Source organism: Diachasma alloeum, unplaced genomic scaffold, assembly GCF_001412515.2.
Source record: "Diachasma alloeum isolate Michigan unplaced genomic scaffold, Dall2.0 Dall_scaffold_00294, whole genome shotgun sequence".
In the NCBI taxonomy this organism is placed as follows: domain Eukaryota; kingdom Metazoa; phylum Arthropoda; class Insecta; order Hymenoptera; family Braconidae; genus Diachasma; species Diachasma alloeum.
In genome coordinates, this window is record NW_021680433.1 from 1,261,039 (window position 1) to 1,282,688 (window position 21,650).

The window sequence follows — 21,650 nt, forward strand, 5'->3', positions numbered from 1 at the left end:
AATTTATATTCAGAATAAGTTGAATAACAAAAAATTGAAAAATGTATCTGATTTACGGTGACAAATGGCGGCCTGTCACCCAATATCATGCAGGGGGAAGACTGATTTCGTAAATCTTTTCCCACACTGCACAGAGACATTTATTACGGAAAAGGCTCTTTGAAAAAAGTTGTAATATTTTGGAGAATTTTTTAATCACACTTTTATCACATAAAAATGGCAGATGACTACATACCAGTGTTTTGAAAATTGAGATACCTAGCTGTCACTTCCCATGAGGAATTAGTGTTTTGTTATCCACCATGGAAAATGACAGCTAATAGATAATTTGCCACAGCGAATCAGATATTTGTAATTTTCACGTTTTTCACCTCATTCTGAATCTCAATTAAAAACGCTCTTTGACAAAGTTCGGAATTTTTTCTATTTTTTTAATCATTCTATCATAATTTTTGGGAATTTCTACATGATGTACCACTCAATTGACAATTTTAGATTACGAAAGATAAAAAGTCCAGATAACATTCGAAAGGTAGTATACCCCCGGGCCTTAAATATAAACTCGTTAAAATGTTTTTGATAAATGATGGAATTAAAAAATTCCCCAAAGGCATTGAAATTTTTCATTAAGAAACTATTAACAAAAAAGACGGCTTCTTAATGATTAAAATTCCACTGGAATTTCCGTGAAGGTTTCGTCACATGTCCGCACCCTCACGCTAACCGAATACACGAGTCCTCAACAGAGCCGGAAAGCGCGAACAAAAATTGATAAAGAATCCCTTATCGACGCGAGTCAATATCTCCATGGAGCCATTGAAAAGGGGAAAATGAGATTATCCATGGGAATATTTCCAAGATTATTTACCTAAACGACTAGATAACCACTGGCTTATCAGGAATTGATGAATGAATGGGATAAAAATGCCTTGAGTGAATTATTCACGAGTCACTGCAGGAAAATCATGAGAAAAAAGTTTGAAAACAGTCTTTGAATTCGTTGAATCCTAATTTTTCATCACTCATTACTGTTTTGTGAATGTTTTCCGAGGTTTATAAACTTGTTTAAATTTTTTAGTAAATAATTTTGTTCCATACTCGTTAAAATTTTTTTGGTAAATAATTTCGTTACAAAGCCTCTGGAAATGAACGAATGGAATGAAAAAATTCCGACAAAACATTTAACTTTTTCATTAAAAAAATTTTGACGAAAAAGAGTGTAAACTATTAACGGAAACGGCTATACAACCACTAGGTTATCAGGAATTGATGAATGAATGGGATAAAAATGTCATGAGTGAATTATTCACGAGTCACTGCAGGAAAATCATGAGAAACAAGTTTGAAAAAAGTCTTTGAATTCGTTGAATTTTAATTTTTCATCACTCATTTCTGTTTTATGAATGTCTTCCGAGGTTTATAAACTTGTTTAAATTTTTTTGTAAATAACTTTGTTCCATAAACTCGTTAAAATTTTTTTGGTAAATGATTTCGTCCCAAAACCTCTCGAAATGAACAAATGGAATGAAAAAATTCCGAAAAAACATTTAACTTTTTCATTAAAAAAATTTTGACGACAAAGAGTGTAAACTATTAACGGAAACGGCTAGACACCCACTGGGTTATCAGGAATTGAAGAATGCATGGGATAAAAATATCATGAGTGAATTATTCACGAGTCACTGCAGGAAAATCATGAGAAACAAGTTTGAAAAAAGTCTTTGAATTCGTTGAATCTTAATTTTTCATCACTCATTTCTGTTTTATGAATGTCTTCCGAGGTTTATAAACTTGTTTAAATTGTTTTGTAAATAATTTTGTTCCATAAACTCGTTAAAATTTTTTTGGTAAATGATTTCGTCCCAAAACCTCTCGAAATGAACGAATGGAATGAAAAAATTCCGAAAAAACATTTAACTTTTTCATTAAAAAAATTTTAACGAAAAAGAATAAACTATTAACGGAAACGGCTAGACAACCACTGGGTTATCAGGAATTGATGAATGAATGGGATAAAAATGTCATGAGTGAATTATTCATGAGTCACTGCAGGAAAATCATAAAGAAAAAAGTTTGAAAAAAGTTCTTGAATTCATAGGATTGGGATTATTGTTGTTGTGGAAAATAACCAATTGCGGAGTGATTCAGTTTTCTTGGAGAATTTATCAGAATTTTCTTACCAATTTAGGGCAAGCGAACATTTACAGCAATTATAATTTTTTTGATTAATTTTAATCAAATAAAATTCTAAGAGTCAGAATAAGGGTCACGAGGGTCTGAATAAGGGTCAAGAGGGTCAGAATGAGAGTCACGAGGGTCAGATTAAGGGTCACGAATCAGATTCAAGGTCACTAGGGCCAGATTAAGAGTCATAAGGGTCAAGAGGGTCAGAGTAAGGGTCGTGAGGGTCGGAATAACAGTCACAAGGGTCAGAATGAAGGTCACGAGGGCCGGATTAAGGGTCACAGGGGTCAGATTAAGAGTCATGAGGGTCAGAATAAGGGTCGTGAGGGTCGGAATAACAATTACAAGGGTCAGAATGAAGGTCAAGAGAGCCGGATTAAGGGTCACAGGGGACAGATTAAGGGGCACAAGTTTCATATTAAGGGTTACGAGATTCAGATTAAAGATCACGAGGGTCAGAATAAGTGTAATGAGGGTTAGATTAAGGGTCACGAGGGTTAAGTGAGGGTTGGTGAGCGGAGCAAGCAAGTGATGTAGTCCCCTAGTCAACAATATTTTCACTGGAAATTACCTGATAAACTCATATATTTATTTCATTGTTAATAAAATTATTTGAATTTATTATTAATTATTACAAACGCATTAACAATTTTATCAATTTAATTATGATAAATAATTGATAAATAATGACTTATAAAAACTCGTGTGAAGAATTTATAATCGATTATGATAATTCAGGAGTAAATCATCTCCAATTATTTTTAATTATAATGAATTCAATTTATTTCAATTTTGATTATAATTGATAATTTGTTTATCATTTTAATTTCTTTTTTTTTCGATCCTTCAAAATTATCTTTCGGTTTTTCCCTTGTTTATACAAATTTATTATCAACTCCTAGGATAACAGCACAATTATTATCGTGTCGAAATATTTTATTGTGATTACAGTGAATCCCCAGATGATTCAAAGAGCCTAATAAATGATATTAAACACTTGATAATGAATCCCACTTCCGCAACACTTGTTGCGTGACCCCTCGGCTCCGCTCAAAGAGCAACACCATAATACCCTCATTACGAAGAAATTATCACAAAGAACGGCATTAAACAATTGTCGTAACACAAAGAATGAAATTTCTGCGTGAAATTAGATCAATGGGACATGATTGTTTGGGTTTATTTGATAATGGATTTCGGGGGAATTGTCACTAGTTTCATTCTATTTCAACTCATTATGAGTTATTTCAATTGAGGATTCTAAAGTAAGAATTAATTGAATGAGAAAAGTCTGTAGATAATTTTCATTAGTTCGTCATTTTTTTTTAAGATTAAAAAATTTTCAAATCAACTCAATTTTATTTTAGTATTTTTATTTATTGAAAACCAATTAGATTTTTTTCTCTTATTTAATAACAAATTATTAATTTAATGATAAAAGTTCACGCCAATAATGAATTTTAATTATTTGATTTTTTTATCAATTAAAAAATTATTTCAAGAAGAAAAATATGATTAAAAAATAATTTGTTGTATTTTTGTAATTTTTCATGAATGAAGAAAGAACGAAATGTTCTTTAAAATTCATAATAAAATATTGATTAGATAAAAGCTCATATAAATCATGAATTTTACGTTCTAATTATTTGTTTTCGATTAAAAAATTATTGTAAAGTGAAAGAAATATTATTATTTTTTTATGCCAGGAAATAATAATTATTTAGATTAGAGATAATCGATATTTGATGAATGGAGCAATGAACTAATGTTTTTCTTTAGTATCAGCGTCTCGAATTACAGCGGCTGGTGTCACCTACTCATTCGGCCATTCTGAGTTATTTCAACTGAAGATTGTAAATAAAGAAATTAATTGAATGGCACAAGTCCCTATAGATAATCTTCATCAATTTTTCATATTTTTTTCTCGATTAAAACATGATTTTACTGAGAAGAAAAATTATGAAATAAATTATATTTGATTTTCAGTATTTTTCATTGATTGAAAATCAAATGAAATATTTTTTTCGTTTTATTATAAAAAATAATTTAACAATTACTCCAGATAGAAATATTTACTTGTGATGATATATTTGTTGATTATTGTAGATTAATTAATTTGGCCCTGACGAGTTTTATTAGATATTTGGAAGCAGTTGAAAAATCATTAATTAATAATTTAAAATAAGTTAATGATGAAAGTTCACCCCCATAATTAATTTGATTTTGTTTGAAATTATTATTCTGTCCCTTTTATTTATTGAAAATTTGTTTAAATTTAATTTAATTTTGAATAGTAAAGAAAAAATTTCATATAAAAAAAAATTATGAAGTGAAATCACATAAAAAAATATGAGTTCTATTCTTTTTTCATTTTTTTAAATGAAAAAAATAATTGGCGTGTATTTTTAATTGATAAATCATTAATTGCGGCGATGGAGTACTGGTGGCGACAGGTGTTTTTTTTATAATAGAAAATAATAATTGTTTAAACCAGATTAATAATTGTTGAAATTGATTTTTCATGATTTTGAATGGATCAATGACTTAATGTTTCTCTAATGTCTCAACATCTCGAATTACAGCGGATGGTGTGACCTACTCATTCGGTGTATTTCACGTTGAGCTACGCAATTATTTCCAAGCGGGAGACGGCGCCACAGCGTGGATCGCCTCTATTCTCGTTGGAATTACTCTGTGCTCTGGTGAGTGGCATTTCATTCTGATTTCCTGGTAAAATGGAGATGACATTTTGATGGCAATACTGCATCCTTCGATGATGATTGAGTCGTCATTTCTCGATATGATGGCTTGATTTCAATAATTAATTTGTCATTTATTTAATCACTTCCTTTTTTTTATAAAACCAATTCAACAAATTTGATGAGTAAAATTGAATGATGAATCATTCAAATGTTAAAAGACATTTTTTGAGCATTTTAAAAAAATTAAGGCCCGGATGTACTATCTTTCGAATGTTATCATATTGATATTTTTTCGTCATTAAAAAAAAATCAGTTTTGATTTTTCAGAAAAATTAAAAAAAATTTTCTTTTATTTTCTTGCTGATCATCTCTCCCTGCATTTTTCTCATTTCCGTTCAATGAAATCAGATCATGAAAACGAAAAATTTCATTTTCATGATCTGATTTCATTGAGAGGAATTATTATATTATACTGATATTATATATAGATATATATATATTATATAGAGATATTTAACATAAATATCTCTTCATTTGAAAATGAGAAAAACTGTTCCCACAATTTGTATACTACAGTGAGAATAGAATCCAATAAATTTAATTTAATCTAACGGCAAAGAAAAATTGGAATGAAAAAAATAAAATAAATTAATATAATACAACATAATCTAATTCAGCGACGGGCGCGAAGCGCCCGTTCGCTAATAAATAAATAAATAAATAAATTTCAGATGACGAAAGATGAAAAAAAACATCGAAATAACTTTCGAAAGATAGTACACCCGGGCTTTAATTGATTAATTAACTGTTTCATAAATGAATAAATAAATAAATGGTTTTTTTAATAATTAAATTAATTAATTGATTTTTTACCAAATAAATGAATTTGCGTAATGACTCGAGCTGAAATTGACGCTAAAATTTGAAATTTGGATTTAGTAGAATTTTTCTGTTTCTCTCAGGACCAATTTCCAGTATTTTTGTCAACAAATATGGATGTCGTCTGGTGACAATTGTCGGTGCAATTCTCGCCAGCATCTGTCTCTTAATAAGTTACTTCGCCCAGAACATAATTATCCTGTACTTCACCATTGGCTTGGGAACAGGTAAGTGCTGTCTGAATTATTAAATTTATTGTTACTAATTTCATTAAATTTTCTTCATTCAAAAACCATTCACTGTGACTATTCCTCGGCTAATTAATTACTCTTTCACGGATTAAATTGATTGATTGATTAATTACCAAATTAATTGAACTATTATTTGATAAAACAATCCAATAAACAAGTAAATAAAATAATAAACTAATTGAGTGATTAATTATTACTTAATTCTTATCAATTATCAAACTCCTCCCAAATTTAAATGAAAAAAAAACATATCTAAAAATTTATAAACTTCTCAATTGCAATCTTGAGCGAGTGGAAGACAATTTACTAGGTAAGAATCCTCAATTACCCCTTAATAATCACCCCAGTAGCTCTCAATTAATGAAATTTCTCTCATCCAACGAGTTGATGGAAAAAAATTGCCATTAAAACAGATGAGATTGCGTGCTCTCTGGTTCCAGGTCTTGGATTTGGCCTTGTTTACCTCCCGGCGATAGTCTCGGTCACCTGCTACTTCGAGAAACTTCGCTCTTTGGCCACTGGAATAGCCGTCTGTGGATCTGGCCTGGGAACTCTTGTTTTTGCACCCTTTATTGAATATCTCATTGGGGAATTCGGATGGAGGGGGGCTATGCTCATTGCATCTGCACTCGTGCTCAATTGCATTATCTTTGGGATCATGTTCCGACCCCTCGAGCCTGTGCGAAAGATTATGGATATTCCTATGATGGTAATTTGTGCTTCCGAATGGAACCATTGTAATCGTTGAAATTTATGTTTTCGATTTTTTGGGTTGTATCGACCTATTACACTCAGAGAAATTTCAATGGTAATTGCAACTACAAGGGAATTGTCAAAAAAATAATAGTTACGGTAACAATAAAAATTGTAGATTCAACTATTGCATTAAGGCCCGGGTGTACTATCTTTCGAACGTTATCTCGATGTTTTTTTCATCTTTTGTCATCTGAAATTGTCAATTGAGTCCTGCAACATGCAGAAATTTTGAAAAATTATGAATGAATAATTAAAAAAAGTAGAAGAAATTCTTAATTTTTTCAAAGAGGATTTTTAATTTATATTCAAAATAAGTTGAATAACAAGAAATTGAATAAACGCTCTTTGAAAAAGTTCAGAATTTTTTCTATTTTTTTAATCATTCTATCATAATTTTTGGGAATTTCTACATGATGCACTCAATTGACAATTTTGGATTACGAAAGATGAAAAAAATCCCGGGCCTTCAATTAGAGAATTATCTCGTTAATGAGTGGTATAAGGGCACTATTGAAGCATTTTTGTTGAGAGAATTTAACTCCCTACAAAAGATGGATTTTTTAGCTAAACTCATTCGTCAAATGCTCAAAATTCTCTAAAATTTCTTTCATCATTTTTTACCGTTCATATTATAAAAATCTCGACCAAGTCAATAGAAAAAGTATTTTTTTTACCGTTCATATTATAAAAATCTCGACCAAGTCAATAGAAAAAGTATTTCTGGGTCCTCTAGAACCCCTCAAGACCTCTACAACTAAAAAAAGTGAAAGCCTGAAAAAAAATCTAAGAAAAACGTCATTTTAAATTGAAGAGTTGATCGAAATGTCTTGAAATTCCTTCAGGAATTGACGAAACCTGAGGAGCCAGCGACCCTGAAGGTTCCTCAGACGAATGGACTGTCAGCCAACGGGTTCGCCAGACCCCATAGCGTGACAAACGTCAATCACACGAAATATCACCTGGTCCCTGGGAACGAGGAGACGAATCTAATGAGGATTGCACTGAGCCAACCAGTCCTCATCTCCAAAACTGGACACGTTCATCGGTCCAGGGACTTTGGCAGTGGTCTCATGCACCGGAAGGATATCCTCTACCAGAGGAGCATCGAAAACATCCGGAAACGATCGTAAATAATGATAATTATTATTAATTAGTGGAGGAGTAGGTGAAGTCGGACAGAATGGTTTTTGTTAATTGCTTAATTGTCTCCATAATGAGTGGATATAGAAAAAAATGTCATAAAAATTTTTTTAGGAGAAATTAATTTTCAACAAAAACGGTCGAATGACATTTTGTCGTAAGTCCACTCTTTCACGAGATAATTACGTGATTAAGAAAGAATTTGGATTAGGTTTCAATTTTTTTTGTTGGTGATTAATTAGTTAATTATCTCGATAATGAGTGGATTTAGAAGAAAATAGCATAATAATTTTTTTTAGAGAAATTAATTTTCAACAAAAAAGGTCGAATGACATTTTATCGTAAGTCCACTCGCTAACGAGATAATTACGTGATTGAGAAAGAATTTGGATTAGATTTCGATTTTTTTTATTGGTGATTAATTAGTTAATTATCTCGATAATGAGTGGATTTAGAAAAAAATAGCATAAGAATTTTTTTCAGAGAATTTAATTTACAACAAAAAAGATCTTATGACGTTTCGTCGTAAGTCCACTACGTAACGAGATAATGACAATAGTCAAGGGTAAAAATTCAATATTTTTATTTTTATAACATAAAATCGGGGTTGAAGCAAAAAATTAATCCCGTAACGGCTTAAAAATTGTGTTCCAGAGCATCTCTGGGATGTCGTGACCTGCACGTCGCCCTCAGGGGATCGCTGTCAAGCCTCCCCAATGGAATAGACGAGAAACAGGGACAGAATAATAATTCCAAACACACAAAACCACTGAGTGCTTTTCAACAAATGCTACAACTCTCGTTACTCAAGGATTCTGTGTTCCTGCTGTTTGTTTTCTCAAACTTCTGCACAAGCATCGGATTTAATGTGCCTTATGTGTATATTATAGTAAGTGAAGGGTACTTGATATTTTTTTTAACAAATTTCTACAAATTTTAAAAGCAAAATTGTGAAACGAATCAAGTCGGAAATGCTGTTTTTATAATTTCGTGGATATCTTATTAGGGACTCATTTTTGGTAAAAATGGCATAAGAACTTTTTTGTAGAGAATTAAATTTTGTGCAAAAAATGTTCTTGGATATTTCGTCCTAAAATCACTCGTTAACAAGATAATCGAACAATTGCTGATCAAAAAATTTCTTTTGCGCGTTTTCTTCATTCATTTCTCTATCAAATAATTCCTGTTAAATAATTTTAAAGATATCCACTGTCTATTTTTTCTTGAGCAGACATTTTACAATTATTTCATCATTTCAATTTTGCAGATCTGAATTTGAATCTTGATGTTGAAAAACTGTCTTTCAAATTTTTTCAGATTTTTTTGGCGGCCCAGTTCGGAGATTTTTTTTACATTTTTCCGATTTTTTTTTCAATAACTCGAGTTCTATTGCTCCGATTTTGATTTATTAAGCGTCAAAATTTTTCATTTTTTACTACCTATACGAGTATTTCTAGTATTTTTTTTTCTATTCCTAGATGCTCATAATAACGGATTTTCGAAAAAAAAAGTCGAAAAAAAATCGAAAAAAATGAATTTTCAAATGGACATTTATTAGTTTCTTCTTTTTTTTAGACAATTAAATTCCCACAAAAAAAAATCGTGAGCAATTTTCTCTCAACTATTAGAAAACGATGAAGTTTTTGACTTGAGAATTAACATTCCTCATTAATTTACTAATTATTTCCCCCAGAATTCTTTAAAAAATATATCCAAATACATTTTTGTGAACAATTCAAATGACTAGCAAAATGAAATAAGATGCTCCAAAGAGGTGAGGATAACACTACACTGAGAGAAAAACGAACACGTTGTCAAACAAGTCTTGTTTGGGCCAACAAAATCGCTAGTTGAAAATTGCCAAAAAAGAATTTGTTTGGTTCGAATTTGAAAGTCTCAAACATGAATAATTGTTCTGCTTTCGACAGCAACGAAATATTTGTCTCAAGAGGCGGATAATTCACACCAGACGGTGCCCTTTCAGGATGAAAATATCTCATAGAGGGCAATTTATCAACAAATATTTTATCCCCAAGTTACAAGATTGCTATCATATCATTATTATTGTTTCATTTAAGGGTTCATTTCTTGTCTGTGATTATTAGACAGCCGAAACGAAAAACTACTATCCCTTGTTCCGCATAAAACAAAGATTTTTAGAAATGACATTTCTTGCGTCTACAGAGAGTGCAATTTTTTTCAACTACTAAATCTATTTTTGCGAGAAAAATTTTTCATTCCGGCGCACTCTCTGCATGTTTGGCACAAAAAATCCTTTTTTGATAATTTTCAAGAATCTATTTTCTCGGCACAAGTAAGACTTGTTTGAGAATTTTTTCGTTTTTCTCCCAATGTCCACTGTACAGTGTTATCTGCACCAAATCGTAAGACACCTGGACGCCCCCAAATGACTGAATTTTTTAATTGCCCCCAGGGTTTAGCTGAAGGAGTGCAAATATCAAGGGAATCAGCCTCATACCTGCTATCAGTAATAGGTATAGCCAACACTGTCGGACGCATAGTCCTGGGTTACGTCTCAGACAAGTCCTGGATCAATCGCCTAGTTGTCTACAATATCTGCCTGACCATTTGTGGCGTTGGTGAGTGCCCCACCCCCGAGACCTCCGGTCGCACTCCGCCCCGTACCTGGGATTAATGAATTTCGACGTATTGGTTTTCAGCAACAGTATTAGGAGCCTTTTGTCCCTCGTACACTTGGTTCGTAATTTATGCCTCTGTGTACGGATTCACGGCTGGTGCCTACGTGGGACTGACGTCTGTGATTCTAGTCGACTTGCTGGGGCTGGACCTTCTGACTAATGCATTTGGCCTTTTGTTACTGTTTCAAGGGTTCGCGTCGCTCCTGGGCCCCCCAATTGCAGGTAATTTACGGGGGAATCGATGAAACTACTTTCACGTCATATTCTCTCTAATAAAAAATCCAGTGTAACGTTTTTTGGAGCCAATCTATTCAGCGTATTGTGTCATTAGGTTTTTTATAAATGATGATAACATACATTAAAGGTATTACGATAATACTATATGTGTACGTCCACGTGAAAAGGGCCCACTTTGTCGCATCTAGTTTCCGAGATATTCACGTTTTTCTCGCCACATCTCCCATTTAAACCAATGTTAAATTGTATTTTTGATCGTCGATACTGACGTCAGTTTTCATTCTATCGAGTTGATTTTGGGCTCAAAATGTGAGAAATCTGATCAAGATTATCGGAACATACATAACTCCAATACCGTCAAAGTGGGCCCTTTTCATGTGGACGCCCACATATTATATTATATTCTATACTAGGGGCGGGTGGGGTAAAATAGACACCTTGGACTTTTTTTAAATTACTCATAATTCAGAAACAAATTTATCAATGGAGCTCAGTTTAGACTTATCATAAAGGGCAACAATTGTTGTTTGCATTGAAAAAAAAAATTATTAAATTTCATCACCATTTCAATCTGTCATTAACATTTTTTAAAAAGTCAAAAGTGTCCATTTTACCCCAACCTCCGCTATTCTATATTATAATACATTAGGCATATATAATGGTATATGTTATACAACACAATATCGCATACTCAATGTATGTTATTATTGTTATCAGTTTATTTTTATCAGTTTATTCTTTTGCTTCCGAATGGAAGCTTTGAAATCATTCGGTTTTTCGGTTCTCTAATTTTGCCTGGAAATTATGTAGAATGGACTGAAAGGGGAGAGGGATGGGAAAAAAATGTAAAAACCCGAGAGGGTATACATGGAAAATAAACTAGTACTATGTAGAATGGACTGAAACGTAAAAATACGAAGTTTGAGGACCATTTATGTATGGGCGCGTGGTAAACTTGGTCCACTTGATGGTCAACTTTTAGAAAATTAAACGAACAAAGGGCTAAACTAATTCCAAAAAATTTGAAATTTTGTGAGTTTATGGGTATTAATGAGGACTAAGTCTGTGCTAAAGTTCAGCTGAATCGGTTCAGCTATTTTTGAGAAATCATCATTTGCTTTTAAATCGTTTTTTGCAAATATCCCGAAAACTATCCAACCGATTTTAATTTTTTTCTTTTCAAAATACTCGTCTTGATGTCTTCTATCGCAATCTATCAAAATATGTATACCCGTTCGTACAAAGTTTTCGAGATATTTCTATTTTTCGGTTTTTCGCTGAAAACTTTTGTTAGCACTCTAGTTTTCCTAAAAATTGACATATTAACTTGAAATTTGGTACAAAGTTTCCTCTTGGCACTAACATATTTGGTATTGAAGATGGGCTAAATCGAATGGATAGTTTAGGAGATATTCGACTTTGTATCCAAATCTATATTCTTGAATATCTCAAAAACTACTCAACCGATTTCAATTTTTTTTTCCAAAATACTCATCTTGATGTCTTCTATCGCAATCTATCAAAATATCTATACCCGTTCATACAAAGTTTTCGAGATATTTCTATTTTTCGGTTTTTCGCTAAAAATCCGTTTTTGCACTCTAACTTTGGAAAAAATTGACATATTAATCTTTTTTTTTTTTTTTTATGCTTATTTTATATCGCTTCGAGTCTGATGAGACTATATGGCGATTGATCAAGACTTTAAAAATGGTTAGATCTCACCATTCTACCCGGCCAGGAATCGAACCTGGAACCTATCCGTTGTGAGGCAACGGCCTTAACCACTACGCCAGGCCACCGGGCACATATTAATCTGAAGTTTGGCACGAAATTTCCTCTTGTTTTACTTGGAAATTGAGAAAATTGGAGAATTTGCGTCTTACAAAAACTGAAATTTTTTATTCACTACAAAATAGAATTTCCATCTTCTTATTATTTTTTAAAAATAGAATTGCAACGGATCCATCCGGAAGTTTACTACCAATGAAATTGGTAGAGATGGAAGATAAAAAGACTAACAACGCATAGAGAAACAATCATATCTCTTCAGTCGAAAGCTCGGCGCCCTCCTTGTTTTATTATCTACATTATATTCCTATTTCCTATTTACTAAAGATGAACGAAACGTGAAGTTGTTTTATATCGAAATATCTCGAAACTGCTTGACCGCTAATCCTCAATTTTGATTGGTCAATGAGTCACGTGAAGTAGTCGCTGAAAAAAAACCCGGTATTTTCAAATTCTTCAAATGCCAACAATTTTTTCTCACGCAATTTAATTGACAAATTTGATGAACACGGAATGTTCATTTAGTGAGGGACTAGATAGGACTTAATCAGTTTCATTTTTATGTTTCAGGATGGCTCAAAGACGGACTAGGTTCCTACCAACCCGGTTTCGTTGGTGCCGGAGTCATGATCGCTGTCAGCGGTCTCATATTATTCTTGATACCTGTTTTACAAAGAAAAGTCAGGAGGAAAGAGGAGAGAACGAGTGGTCTAGCTGTACAATCCTAGGAAAATGAATAAATATTATGTTTTATTAAAGTTACTGGGTAATTCCTTATCTTCTTTATAATATAAATATAAAGATTATTCGATTCCATTTGCGAAAGGGTGATACTAGTTAAATAGAAAATATAAAAAATGATATTATTTTTGCAATGACGTTAACGTTTCTTCTGAAACCCCTCATTACCAGGATAATTTCACATTTAACATAAGATTATAAATTTTCCTGAATTATCAATGAAATAAGGGCATGAAGAAATGAAAGAGAAAAAAGTGCAATACGTGAATGACTGCATGTGTAAGGCAAAAAGGCAATAATCAAAGACTTGGAAAATTCATTAGTCGATTCAATTGATACAAAAAAATTCAATTGATACAAAAATGAAATTTATCTGGGAATAAAATGAATAATTAGTCATTTTATATGAATGATATGAGTCTATATATTCAATCTCACTCGTTAACAGGTGATTTTAGGAAGAAATATGAGAATGAGACCCTTTTTGTAGAGAATTTAATTCCCAACAAAGAATGTCTCTCAACATTCTCTTCTGAAGGCCCTCATTACCAGGATAATTTCACATTCAACATAAGATTATAAATTTTCCTGAATAATCAATGAAATAAGGGCATGAAGAAATGAAAGAGAAAAGAGTGCGATACGTGAGTGACTGCATGTGTGAGGCAAAAAAGGCAATGAATCAGATCAGAAAGACCAAATAGAGACAATAGGTTTGAGATTGAGTTTATGGAACTGAGGTGTGATATGACAAGTGTTTGGAGCGAGTGACTGTTTGTAAAATAATAATGTTTATGCTAGATGGAGATTTTGGGTGATGCGTGTGGCCTGGGTGACGGAATGCAAGAGATTATTGTGGCTGACAAAGAGTATGGAGAATGAGTGTAGCTGCGAGGGAGAGAGTGCTAGGTAACGAAGAAAGTAATTAGAGTATGCTGAGATGAGAGAGTTTGGGAATGAGTCAGTGTTCGATGAGGAGAGCTAGAGACAAGATCGAGAGCAATTGTCATCATTATCGATGCACAAAGTCTGTGTGCCTCTCATCCCCGTGATTTTATGCTTCATCCAGCTGTATTTTCAACGGAGTTCAACTACATTATCAATCTCCACTCTCATCAACAATTATTGAATTCATTTAAGTTCCTGGTGGCTCAACTGGATCTCAAACCTCGCTTTAAACCTCCCGCCACCTTCTCGAGCTTCCTCAACGCCCCCTCCCAACGCCAACTTACAAACCCGCCTTGATAAAGCGTCCAGAGCATTCGCCTTCAATACCTCCCAATAATCAAATCCCCAGAAATCCCGAAAAAACTCTCTTTGACGGCCTCCCACCCCCTCTCGACCCCAAAAATCCCGATCGCCCCGTCAAATCCGGTCGAAATCACCCCCCAAGGCCCCCCAACGCCTCCCAAAAAAATCCAAAAAGTGTCGTAAAAATAATCCACTCCAAGTGCTTCGTGAAAGTCCGCCATATTCGCCACGAGTGACGCCCCAGGCATCTCCAAGTGCTCGGAAAAGCCCCCCGAAAACCCGTGAAAATATCCAGTGACAATTAGTGCCTCGAATTATCACAATCATCTCTCAATCCGCACCCCCAAAATTATCAGCAAGAATTTCCTCAATTGCAAATTAATTTTCAATTTGACTCACGTATTTTCTCCGCAATCGATACGCCGTCTTGACACGTAGTCGCATCTCCGTGGCACCTCGTGGGCGGGTCCGAGTCACCTCGAGGGCCCCATTGAGTGAAAAATTCGTTGAAAAAAAATTTCGCGCAGAATTCCCCCGAAAATCCCGGATTTTCCATTTTCCGGGAATTCAATCCCAAAAATCCCATCGCCCCCCTCCCGCCGGCGCCATTTTGCCAGCATGGCGGAACCCGGGGTGACGCGACGTCCAAAAAGGCGGGGAAAATCCGAAAATTCCTCGGGAAATCCCTCAAAACAATTTTCCGAGGGTTCAAAAAATAATAAAACAATTTTCCCACTGAATTTTTGCTAATCATTGTTTGTTTATCAATTGCATCAGTGGCTACGTCATCTCGCAGTGCATCTCGGGTAGATGTCGAGGAACAACTGGAACCGAATCGTATCCCCACTCCCGTCCCTCACGATCCGCCAAAAAACGCGCGAACTTCTAAAAAAATTATCCCGAACGAGAAGAATCCCCCAAAATCTCTGAAAAATTCTGAAAAAAAAATATCCATCAACATTAGCAGAAGGCACTACCGCCTATTGAGCCTTGAAATGAAAAAAAAATTTCTCCTTCAATGAAACATAAACCACTTGCCCCTTTTTTCGAACTCCAAAAATGCCTCCAAAAACTCCAAAAAATTCCCCAAAAATCCATTATTGACAAAAAAAATCCCCATCAACTCGAGAGATGCCGCGGCTTCCTATTGGTCCTAAAAAAAATCCGCAAAAAAAATGAAAAATCTCTCCTTGTTTTCGAACCCCAAAAATGTCCCCGAAAACTCCAAAAAATCCCCTAAAACCCAGGTAAAAAAACCCAAAGGTAAAAAGACCCAAAGGTAAAAAAAATCCCCATCAACTCGAGAGATGACGCGGCTCCCTATTGGTCCTAAAAAAATATTTAAAAAATGAAAAACCTCTCCTTGTTTTCGAACCCCAAAAATGCCTCCGAGAACTCCAAAAAATTCCCCAAAAATTAGTTATGAACAGCAATTAAAATTTTCATCAACATTAACAGAAGTCGCTACTGCCTATTGGTCCTAAAAAAACCCTCTCCTCCAATAAAAAATAAAGAACCTCTCCCTGTTTACAAACCCCAAAAAACCTTTCAAAAACTCAAAAAAAAACCGCCAAAAATCCATTACTGACAACAATAAAAAAAAATCTTATCAACATCAATAGAAGTCGCCGCTACCCATTGGTCCTAAAAAAACTTTCCCCCTTCAATCAAAAATAAACAACCTCCATCGCCTTTCAGAACTTCAAAAAGACCCCAAAAAAAATTCAAAATTCTATCGCCATAAACAGAAGCAGCGACTGCCTCTAGGTCTTCCAGTATAAAATTTTCCTTCGGTGGGTACCCCCTCTCCCGTGATTTCCATTTGTATCCGTGTCTCCCACTCCTGAAAACGGAGGAAAAGTTTCTACAGGAAGGCCTACATTCGAGGTCGCAACGTAGATGCTGGAGCCCCCAAGTGCTCTCTAAACTAACGACTCTTGCGGGGACAACCAATCAGATCACTCGGAACGAAGCGATAGTGGGGGGGCCAACCAATGAGATCAAAAAACCCAGTGATCTCATTGGTTGACCCCCCCTCCCCCCGCTATCGCTTCGTTCCGAGTGATTTGATTGGATCCTGGGATTGGATCCCAGTGATGTCATTGGTTGGCCCCCCACTTCTACTTTGCGATCTCGAATTTGACCTTGAAAAAAACCCTTCCTTCCAATTAAAAATAAACAATAAGCAGCGGAATAAAACAAGAAAAATAAAAATAAACAATTCCCATTTCTGTTGTGAACTTGAAAAAAAAACAAAAATCCTTTATTAACCGAAAAAGAAAACCCATCAACATCAGCAGTCGTCGCCACCTCTCATTATGACCCCCTATTTCCAAAAACTGTTCTAATCTGCAATAAAAAAAATCCCCATCAACAGGAACCGCCGCCAATTCACCCCCAAACAAATATAGAATCGAAAAAAAATCGCATTTATTCAGAAACAAATAAGACCCTCTTCCAATAATTAAAAAACCCCGTGCCCCAATTTCCAAAAATATTTAAATCTGCAATAAAAGAAATTCAAAAAAATCCCCACCAACAGTCGCAGATGGAAAACTAAAAAACCCCCTATTTTCATTAAAAAAACTGTAAACCCCGCAACAGAAAAAATAAAAACAAAATACAAAAAACCGAAACTCAAAATATTTATTTCCCCCAGGGCTCCCCACTGCAGCCAATCCCGTCTCGCCCAGTCGGCGCTCCCCCCTCCCGCCGCAGTATAAAATCAAGGAGTAGTGGCACACCCTACTTAGTGTGTGTCCGTGTCTGGCGCCCTGAACCCAAGAAACACTGGAACAGAATCTCGTAGCCATTGTTGGATACCCGAAGCGATCGTTACCTTCTCGCTCGGACGGTGTGAAAAATACTCATCGAAAAAAAAACGATCCCCCCGAGTGGAAAAAATCCCGTTCCCCACACCGATTCCCCGAGAAAATCCGTCGAAACCCTTTCCAATAATGAAGAACAAGTGTCCCCTGAATTCGTTAAAACCCCGCGCGTCGTGTTAAGTTGAACTGAACGTTACCACGGCGTTTATCGAGTGAGACAGACGCATTCGTAAAAGTGAGTGGTAGTGACAAACGGTGGGAGAAACAACTTCGGGGTCGGCCATAATACCCAAACGGACCAACCAAACTCATCAAGGGAGAAAGCGCTTGTGGAATTATCGGCGTTAAGGCGTTAGTGCGTGTGTGTGTCCAACAATAGCCAGTGAATTTGTGAAATTTTTTATTGATAAATACTGTGTGCACGACTGATTTTTGGAGTTTTTAATGGGATTTTTAAGCAGGTAAGAATCAAGTTGGTTTCTCACTTTAGTATTTGACTGGTGGGGCAGGGGGCAGGGAGGGGGGGCCCTTGGGAGCTTTCTTCGGTGGGAGCACCGCCATGTTGAATGAATGGCGATGCCTAATTGTGTGTCTGTGAGTGGAATTTTACGTTTTCGAGGGGTTTTCCGTTTTTTCTGGGTTTTTCCTGGTGTTTTCGGGATCTAGGGGGGCCCCAGGGGCACCGGGAATGTTTTTATAGGGGCCAGGGGGGGCACAAGGGGACGAGGAAGGGACGGTGGAGGGATGTGGGTGCGGGTGATACGTGCTCGGAGTGCTGGAGGTGTTGATGTGGGTTTAGAGGATTTTTCGGGGGTTTCTGAAGGGATTTTTTAGGGGTGTGGGGGTCTAGGGGGGTTAGGGGTGCGTGAGGGAGTGTTTGTAGGGGCGAGGGGGTTAGGGGACTGGGGGTCTGACCCTGAGGTGATGTGTTGGGGGACTCCTCGTGGAGGTTTGGGCGGCGTTTCTCTGGTGTTCGGGATTTGGGAGGGTTTTAGGGGGTTTGGAGAGGGTTTTTAGGGGTGCTGGTGGTCTAGGGGGGTTCAGGGGGTCCCATGGGGGACTACTGCAGGCGATGGGGATTGATCGCGGGAGAGTGGATCGTGCTTGGCCTACTTTGGGGACCTACGTGTGAAGGTGGTTTTTGGGGTTTCAGGGGTGAGGGGAACAGGGGAATCCGCAGAGGCGATTTCTAGGGGGTCTGAGATTTTTTTTTTGGGGTTTTGAGGGGAGGAAAATGGAGTTTGAATTTTTTCGATTGGTTCGGGAGGAGGGAAGTTGTCCAGGATTTTGGGAGGTCTTCTCAGGTGTGTTTGAGGTTTCTAGGGGTTGGAGAGTGGTTTTAGGGGCCAGGGGCACTCTGATACGTAAACATCATTTTTGGCGCCTAAACGACGGAGGAAAGGGTCATTTGGGTGGGGGATGCGTGCTGGAAGTGCTGAGGGTGTTGATGTGGGTTTAGAGGATTTTTCGGGGGCTAGGGGTGGGTGAGGGAGTTTTTATAGTAGCGAGGGGGTTAGGGGACTGGGGGTCTGACCCTGAGGTGATGTGTTGGGGGACTCCTCGTGGAGGTTTGGGCGGCGTTTCTCTGGTGTTCGGGATTTGGGAGGGTTTTAGGGGGTTTGGCGAGGGTTTTTAGGGGTGCAGGTGGTCTAGGGGGGTTCAGGGGGTCCCAAGGGGGACTACTGCAGGCGATGGGGATTGATCGCGGGAGAGTGGATCGTGCTTGGCCTACTTTGGGGACCTACTTGTGAAGGTGGTTTTTGGGGTTTCAGGGGTGAGGGGAACAGGGAAATCCGTAGAGGCGATTTCTAGGGGGTCTGAGATTTTTTTTGGGGGGTTTTGAGAGGAGGAAAATGGAGTTTGAATTTTTTAGATCGGTTCGGGGGGAGGGAAGTTGTCCAGGATTTTGGGAGGTCTTCTCAGGTGTGTTTGAGGTTTCTAGGGGTTGGAGAGTGGTTTTAGGGGCCAGGGGCACTCTGATACGTAAACATCATTTTTGGCGCCTAAACGACGGAGGAAAGGGTCATTTGGGTGGGGGATGCGTGCTGGAAGTGCTGAGGGTGTTGATGTGGGTTTAGAGGATTTTTCGGGGGCTAGGGGTGGGTGAGGGAGTTTTTATAGTAGCGAGGGGGTTAGGGGACTGGGGGTCTGACCCTGAGGTGATGTGTTGGGGGACTCCTCGTGGAGGTTTGGGCGGCGTTTCTCTGGTGTTCGGGATTTGGGAGGGTTTTAGGGGGTTTGGCGAGGGTTTTTAGGGGTGCAGGTGGTCTAGGGGGGTTCAGGGGGTCCCAAGGGGGACTACTGCAGGCGATGGGGATTGATCGCGGGAGAGTGGATCGTGCTTGGCCTACTTTGGGGACCTACTTGTGAAGGTGGTTTTTGGGGTTTCAGGGGTGAGGGGAACAGGGAAATCCGTAGAGGCGATTTCTAGGGGGTCTGAGATTTTTTTTGGGGGGTTTTGAGAGGAGGAAAATGGAGTTTGAATTTTTTAGATCGGTTCGGGGGGAGGGAAGTTGTCCAGGATTTTGGGAGGTCTTCTCAGGTGTGTTTGAGGTTTCTAGGGGTTGGAGAGTGGTTTTAGGGGCCAGGGGCACTCTGATACGTAAACATCATTTTTGGCGCCTAAACGACGGAGGAAAGGGTCATTTGGGTGGGGGATGCGTGCTGGAAGTGCTGAGGGTGTTGATGTGGGTTTAGAGGATTTTTCGGGGGCTAGGGGTGGGTGAGGGAGTTTTTATAGTAGCGAGGGGGTTAGGGGACTGGGGGTCTGACCCTGAGGTGATGTGTTGGGGGACTCCTCGTGGAGGTTTGGGCGGCGTTTCTCTGGTGTTCGGGATTTGGGAGGGTTTTAGGGGGTTTGGCGAGGGTTTTTAGGGGTGCAGGTGGTCTAGGGGGGTTCAGGGGGTCCCAAGGGGGACTACTGCAGGCGATGGGGATTGATCGCGGGAGAGTGGATCGTGCTTGGCCTACTTTGGGGACCTACTTGTGAAGGTGGTTTTTGGGGTTTCAGGGGTGAGGGGAACAGGGAAATCCGTAGAGGCGATTTCTAGGGGGTCTGAGATTTTTTTTGGGGGGTTTTGAGAGGAGGAAAATGGAGTTTGAATTTTTTAGATCGGTTCGGGGGGAGGGAAGTTGTCCAGGATTTTGGGAGGTCTTCTCAGGTGTGTTTGAGGTTTCTAGGGGTTGGAGAGTGGTTTTAGGGGCCAGGGGCACTCTGATACGTAAACATCATTTTTGGCGCCTAAACGACGGAGGAAAGGGTCATTTGGGTGGGGGATGCGTGCTGGAAGTGCTGAGGGTGTTGATGTGGGTTTAGAGGATTTTTCGGGGGCTAGGGGTGGGTGAGGGAGTTTTTATAGTAGCGAGGGGGTTAGGGGACTGGGGGTCTGACCCTGAGGTGATGTGTTGGGGGACTCCTCGTGGAGGTTTGGGCGGCGTTTCTCTGGTGTTCGGGATTTGGGAGGGTTTTAGGGGGTTTGGCGAGGGTTTTTAGGGGTGCAGGTGGTCTAGGGGGGTTCAGGGGGTCCCAAGGGGGACTACTGCAGGCGATGGGGATTGATCGCGGGAGAGTGGATCGTGCTTGGCCTACTTTGGGGACCTACTTGTGAAGGTGGTTTTTGGGGTTTCAGGGGTGAGGGGAACAGGGAAATCCGTAGAGGCGATTTCTAGGGGGTCTGAGATTTTTTTTGGGGGGTTTTGAGAGGAGGAAAATGGAGTTTGAATTTTTTAGATCGGTTCGGGGGGAGGGAAGTTGTCCAGGATTTTGGGAGGTCTTCTCAGGTGTGTTTGAGGTTTCTAGGGGTTGGAGAGTGGTTTTAGGGGCCAGGGGCACTCTGATACGTAAACATCATTTTTGGCGCCTAAACGACGGAGGAAAGGGTCATTTGGGTGGGGGATGCGTGCTGGAAGTGCTGAGGGTGTTGATGTGGGTTTAGAGGATTTTTCGGGGGCTAGGGGTGGGTGAGGGAGTTTTTATAGTAGCGAGGGGGTTAGGGGACTGGGGGTCTGACCCTGAGGTGATGTGTTGGGGGACTCCTCGTGGAGGTTTGGGCGGCGTTTCTCTGGTTTTCGGGATTTGGGAGGGTTTTAGGGGGTTTGGCGAGGGTTTTTAGGGGTGCAGGTGGTCTAGGGGGGTTCAGGGGGTGCCAAGGGGGACTACTGCAGGCGATGGGGATTGATCGCGGGAGAGTGGATCTTGCTTGGCCTACTTTGGGGACCTACTTGTGAAGG

General features: G+C 38.1%; 2 protein-coding genes across 11 annotated transcripts in view; both read left to right on the plus strand.

The window, feature by feature from the left end:
- The window catches only part of LOC107039172 (monocarboxylate transporter 12), a 25,892-nt gene extending 12,534 nt beyond the window's left edge, over nt 1–13,358 (plus strand). For all 6 annotated transcript variants that reach the window (XM_015258659.1, XM_015258662.1, XM_015258663.1 and 3 more), the window contains 8 exons: nt 4,767–4,886; nt 5,849–5,992; nt 6,457–6,725; nt 7,615–7,898; nt 8,567–8,801; nt 10,347–10,512; nt 10,594–10,794; nt 13,171–13,358. In XM_015258659.1, the coding sequence (XP_015114145.1) occupies nt 4,767–4,886; nt 5,849–5,992; nt 6,457–6,725; nt 7,615–7,898; nt 8,567–8,801; nt 10,347–10,512; nt 10,594–10,794; nt 13,171–13,328 (1,577 nt within the window). In that variant the 3' untranslated portion in view covers nt 13,329–13,358. The remainder of the gene's footprint in view (nt 1–4,766; nt 4,887–5,848; nt 5,993–6,456; nt 6,726–7,614; nt 7,899–8,566; nt 8,802–10,346; nt 10,513–10,593; nt 10,795–13,170) is intronic.
- A 4,004-nt stretch (nt 13,359–17,362) lies between these two features.
- LOC107039178 (bromodomain-containing protein 2) overlaps nt 17,363–21,650 on the plus strand; it is a 38,441-nt gene continuing 34,153 nt past the window's right edge. For 4 of the 5 annotated variants that reach the window (XM_015258670.1, XM_015258672.1, XM_015258673.1 and 1 more), the window contains exon 1: nt 17,363–17,881. The gene's annotated coding sequence lies outside the window, so the exon portion shown is untranslated. Of the gene's footprint in view, nt 17,882–17,972; nt 18,015–21,650 lie in introns of those variants that run through there. The other variant, XM_015258671.1, reaches the window with a different exon arrangement.